At 24.2% G+C, this 5,671-nt stretch overlaps 1 protein-coding gene across 1 annotated transcript; it reads right to left on the reverse strand.

Moving 5' to 3' along the window:
• Positions 1-509: 509 nt before the first annotated feature.
• Positions 510-2,098, reverse strand: LOC105844903 (octopamine receptor 1). The gene is made up of 3 exons (XM_065795790.1): positions 1,818-2,098; positions 1,399-1,617; positions 510-1,166 (listed from the first exon to the last, which is right to left on the reverse strand). The coding sequence occupies exons 2-3, from the start codon at positions 1,607-1,609 to the stop codon at positions 559-561; spliced, it is 819 nt and encodes a 272-aa protein (XP_065651862.1). The 5' UTR covers positions 1,610-1,617; positions 1,818-2,098; the 3' UTR covers positions 510-558.
• Positions 2,099-5,671: the final 3,573 nt, after the last annotated feature.

The raw sequence follows: 5,671 nt of genomic DNA on the forward strand, positions 1-5,671 counted from the left end.
CTTCAATTTAAACAAAAAATGATATTAAGAGTATATAATAACTTTTTTATTTTAATGTGTAAACATTTTCTTAATTTGTAGATGTTTTACTAATATGTTTATATTTATATTTATTTATATATATAGAGAATATGTTATATAATAATAATATGTCATTATAACATGTTTTTTTTTAAAAGGGTTCTCGTCTCCGTTTTAATTTTTTTTTGAAGTACTAATTTTCAGCTATTCCCATATACATTTTGATTTGCGGGAACAACAAAAACCGCAAATTAAAATGATGGCTCCAGTTTAATTAAAAAATTGTCCAGTCTAATTTTCAAACATTCTTTTGATCTAACTAAATCTATACTTTTTAAAAAAAGATTGTGTATGATGCAGTTCAAATATTCATGTTTAAGGGTTAAAAAAAATGAAAGTAAATAAATAGAAAAGTTAGAAGAAATAGAAAGCCGAGCAAACGATGTTAAAGCATTCTACACCCATTTAAATGAAGGATGAAATAAGCGTTTAAGGTTCCGGCTTTTAAGTCTATAAATACAAAATAAAATTAAACAGCTAGCTACATTTAAGTAAAGACTGGAATGAGCGTTTAAAATCCCGACTTCTAAGTCCATATACAAAAAAATTCATCATGCTGTTACTATAGTGCATCAATTTGGATATGTTGATTACATTAGTTGTACTCCGAATTTCGAAGACATACAAAATGTTTATAAAAAAAAATGGACTCCAACAAAGAATGAACAAGCCAATAATTACAGATATCGTCTTTGCAGCTTTCAAGTCCCGCTTAAGTCTGCTACATCGACTTTTTCCTTTCGTTTTTGAGATTGCATAACAGTAAATGATAAAGTAAGAAACAATAATGACAAAAACCGGAACAAGGTACGCCAGAACGAACAACAATACAGTATATTCTCTATTTGATTTTTCAATATTTATAACAAATTTGGCAGCTGTAAGTAAAAATCCAATTGTCCATGTTGCTGCAATAACCAGAAGAACAGGAAGGGGAGTTAAATTAAAATGACGCACTGGACAATTTACAGCATACATGCGTTCCAAACTTATAGCTGCCAGGTTCAATATAGATGTAGTTCCGCACAATACATCAAATGCTGAAAAGTATTTTGCAATTTGAGCATCGTGAATTAGTTTTACATCTAAAAAAACAAAGTAAAACTCTGAATATTACATTTCATATAATTTCACCCGAAATAAAATTTAACTCAATATAAAATTTTTTTTTTATAATGAAGAACATAAATTAATACATAAAGAAAATGTTTATCATATATAAAAGTAATAAACAAATTTTTCTTAAAGTTCTTTAGAAATACGTTTAAAAAATAAATATATAAACAAAGTATTTAGTAAAAAGTAAAAATATTTTACCTATTCGAGATACTATCCAGAGCGGAAGCGATAAGCACACCACCATTAAATCAGCAACAGCTAGATTTACAATAAAGTAGTTTCTTAAAGTTTTGACAGTCTTTGAGCCAACTATGAAGGCAAGAATTATTAGGCAGTTTCCTACTAATGCACACAAAACAACAGTTACCAAAACTACAATTTCCACTATTTCCAGTACGGTCTTTGTCATTATTTTTTCTAAATTGATATATTGACAATACTGAAACTTAAATATTGATAATAAAAAAGAATATAGCAAATGTCGCAATTATATAAAAGAGTAACTAATTGCAACTTCAAAAACACTGACAAACAGCATTCTTTTTTTCCAGTCCTACACTTTTCTTTAACTTATTTGATAAAACTTATACACGCCCAGATTGGGAAAATTGCGCTACCTCACAAAAGTTTTTTTCATGATCGCTCATAAAATTCCTTTGTTATTTGAGTTTATACATAACCATACATGATTCTAAGTTTTATTTGCTGACTTGACAACTTGAGCATCTGCTTGTTGGTATTGTTCATTTTTTTTAACGTGGTTATATTATCAACTTCCTCTAAAAATAATTGTCATCGGAAAGTTGAAAGACTCAAAATCCGTTCTTCAATCAATGAATTTTGTTTTTATTTTCAAATTATTTGTCTATTATTCATTTCAATTTATTCATTTATTATTGGTGTTTATCTTCGTAAAAAACAATTTTTTTGTGCGAATTATTTCGTCATTTGCATTAAAGGCGCTTATAAAAATGTCGTTAATATTTTAAACCCATTGTTTTTAAAATTCATTTTTTATTTTTTAAATATATAATAAATATTTAAAAATAATAATAACTTATATTAAAATGAAAATAATAATTGTATGTAATAAAAGGTATTTATTTATTTTTCTCTAAACACCATAGTTTTTTAAGACTTAATCTAAATTATAAATTTTTTTTTTTACGAACTCAGGTTCACACAAATCAATAAACACGCATGTACGCGTATATATATATATATATATATATATATATATATATATATATATATATATATATATATATATATATATATATATATATATATATATATATATATATATATACACACGTATATATATATATATATACACACGTATATATATATATATATATATATATATATATATATATATATATATACATATATACGTTTTATGTAATTTATATACATAAATATAGTTATGATAAGGTTGTATACATATATAACTATATATATATATATATATATATATATATATATATATATATATATATATATATATATATATACACACATAAATTTATGAATATATATATATATATATATATACATATATATATACGTCTATATATATATACATATATATATATATATATATATATGTGTGTGTATATATATATATATATATATATATATATATATATATATATATATATATATATATATATATATATATATATATATATAATATATATATATATATATATATATATATATATATATATATATATATATATATATATATATATATATATATATATATATATATATATATATATATATATATATATATATTGGTATAATTTATTTTTTCCAACAACAGACAAACTTTATTTCTAGATTAAAAATGATTAAAATCAAGTCTAAAATAAAATAACAAAACTGTAATAGAACAGAATAAAAACTCAAGTATATACATAACTTTTAGTTATATAAAAGTGTTTGTATATGTGAGTGTTTGTGCGTGTGCGTGTGTGCATTTGTGTGTGCATGCGTGCGTGTGAATGTAAGCTAAGTTTAGGTTCTAACATGTTATTGTTTTTCTAGGAAAAATTGTTTAAAAAAGTTTTTCAATATTTTATATTACATAAAACTATAATAACTTCATAAACTCTTTTAAAACCTGCATTAAGATTAAACACTTTACCGATGACACTATAATATTTTGAGTATTTTATGCTCTTTAAATTCTATAAAGATAAAAAGTAAATATCATAATAGTTACGTAAAATGCAGGTCAATGTGCAGAATACATTAACTTGTATTCATACTTAAATAATGACTCTACAATCCACATTATTGACATATTATCTAATTCACATAAAAATACAAAGATAATCAACACAAAATTCTTTATTGAAAGCATGTAAGTAACCGATAAAATGGATATCTCGTAACGATAAAATCATAAATGTTTTATGGAATTTAAAAACAGATGGCTTTATAATTTTTCCGGCATAAAATTTATTTTAAGTGCAAAGGTGTCTTTGAATAATGTATTTTACAGATAAGAGCTGTCTGAAAAATGCTAACACAACTCTACCTAAACATTATGTAAAATATATTCCCCTGTATATATATATTTTATAGATCTATTTTGCCAAAATACTAGTTTACTAATAACTTTTCAACAAAAATTTCCAATGCATAGTTAAATTTTGGTATCAGCACAATATAATTTTTGTGTTTTCACGTGACATTTAAATTCAATCTAAAAAAAATCTACCTAAACCGTTTACCATAAATTTAGTTTTTTTTTTCTTTTTCTGAAGTGAAGTTATTTACTAAAGATCGTGTAAGTTTTTCTTTATATGAAACATTATTATTATTGAAAGCTAAGTATAGAATACTTTACCTTGTTTGGAATTGAATAGTCTAAATTTCGTACAAGCCAAGCTACAAAACCACTCCATTATTTAATTAAAAATAAAAATTTTGTGTTTTGTATCAGATAGACACGTATAAAAATACATATTAAAATAGAAATAAAAACTTTGTGTATCAAATAAAAATTTTAGGAACTAAACTTTATTCTTTACATTTGGTTCAATGTTTTATTTTAAATGATAGAATTTAGAACAAAAACTTTAAAAAATTTAAAAACCAATTTGCTTATAACTCATACCCTTTTCCTTATCAAAATACTGTTTCAAGTATTTTAAATGTATGAATAAATATAGATATATTTATATAAATACATCATGCATATATTTATATAAATATTTTATGTATATACCGATGAAATACATAAGCGAAAACCACAAATGAGAAAAAAACAAAAAACAAATGATCGAAACCCGCACAAGGATTTACAGCAAGCATAGCCCTTAAAAATTTCAAATTGTTTATAAAAACAAGAAAAAAAATTCTCCGCCCCAAGTTTTTATTTTGTGTTTCTTTAACAAGAGCATTATGTTATTTTATTCGGCAGGTATTTTGTTCAATAAAGTATTTCGTTATGGCAACATTTCGGACCGTGAGAATTAGATTCAGATTATTAAATAATCTAAAATTATATCTAGTAAAGTCTATCTATTTTAAAAACAAAATACACGAGGGCAAGGTGCTAACTCAATTAACCCTCATGTAAGTGCGTAAGAATCAATAAAGCGTAAACACGAACTCATAAGTCTATAGTTAAAATATGAAGACTCCACGGAAAGAAACGGCTGGGTCACAATTTGAAAGTTTTGACTTTTTACACTTTCTAGCTTTATTAACCACAATAGTTATATAGTTAATAGTTAATAGTATATTGCAATAATTTAAATATACTTTAAAAATGCACACATTTTTCCTAAAAATTCTAAACTTATATAGGTTTAAAAGTTTAATAACGAATGAAAAAAAATGTGACCCTGCAGTTTCTTCCCGTGGAGACTTCATATTACTTATTATTATTTTTTGCGATGTTGCATTATGTTAGACTATTTTGGATAAGCAATTTTTTTTTTCAAGTTTGATACCTGCAAAAATCTCTTTGTGTGATGAACAATTTGTATTTGTTGTTATTATGTGTTTATTTAATTTCTCTTTTTAGTTATTAAAACGTTCCAAGAAGACCCAAGATGGTCTTTTTGATTTCTTATTCTTTTTTGGTTCTTTTTTGATAAACCTTTTTTGATTTGTATTTTGTAGTCCATTTTGTGTTTGATTTAATAATTGTTTTTTTGTTTAAACGCTGATTTTTTTTTAATATGGTCTTTTTCTAATCTGGATGATGAAGGGGGTGACCTGAATGTTTGGCATACATCTTATTCCTTATGGTTATCAAGCCTGTAAACTAATTGAAAAGGTTATAATTAGCTGGAATGATTTAGTACCGTCAGGATAAGTGTTTGAAAATTATCCTCATCTGCGAGAACGAGATAAGGAGGAGAGTATATTTTTTATATATCATTTTGTGCACGACACAAGGTACACGTGCTATTTAAAGCAACCTGAGACCCAGGCCTCTAATAACCCA

Source organism: Hydra vulgaris, chromosome 04 (assembly GCF_038396675.1).
Source record: "Hydra vulgaris chromosome 04, alternate assembly HydraT2T_AEP".
NCBI classification, from domain to species: Eukaryota; Metazoa; Cnidaria; class Hydrozoa; order Anthoathecata; family Hydridae; genus Hydra; species Hydra vulgaris.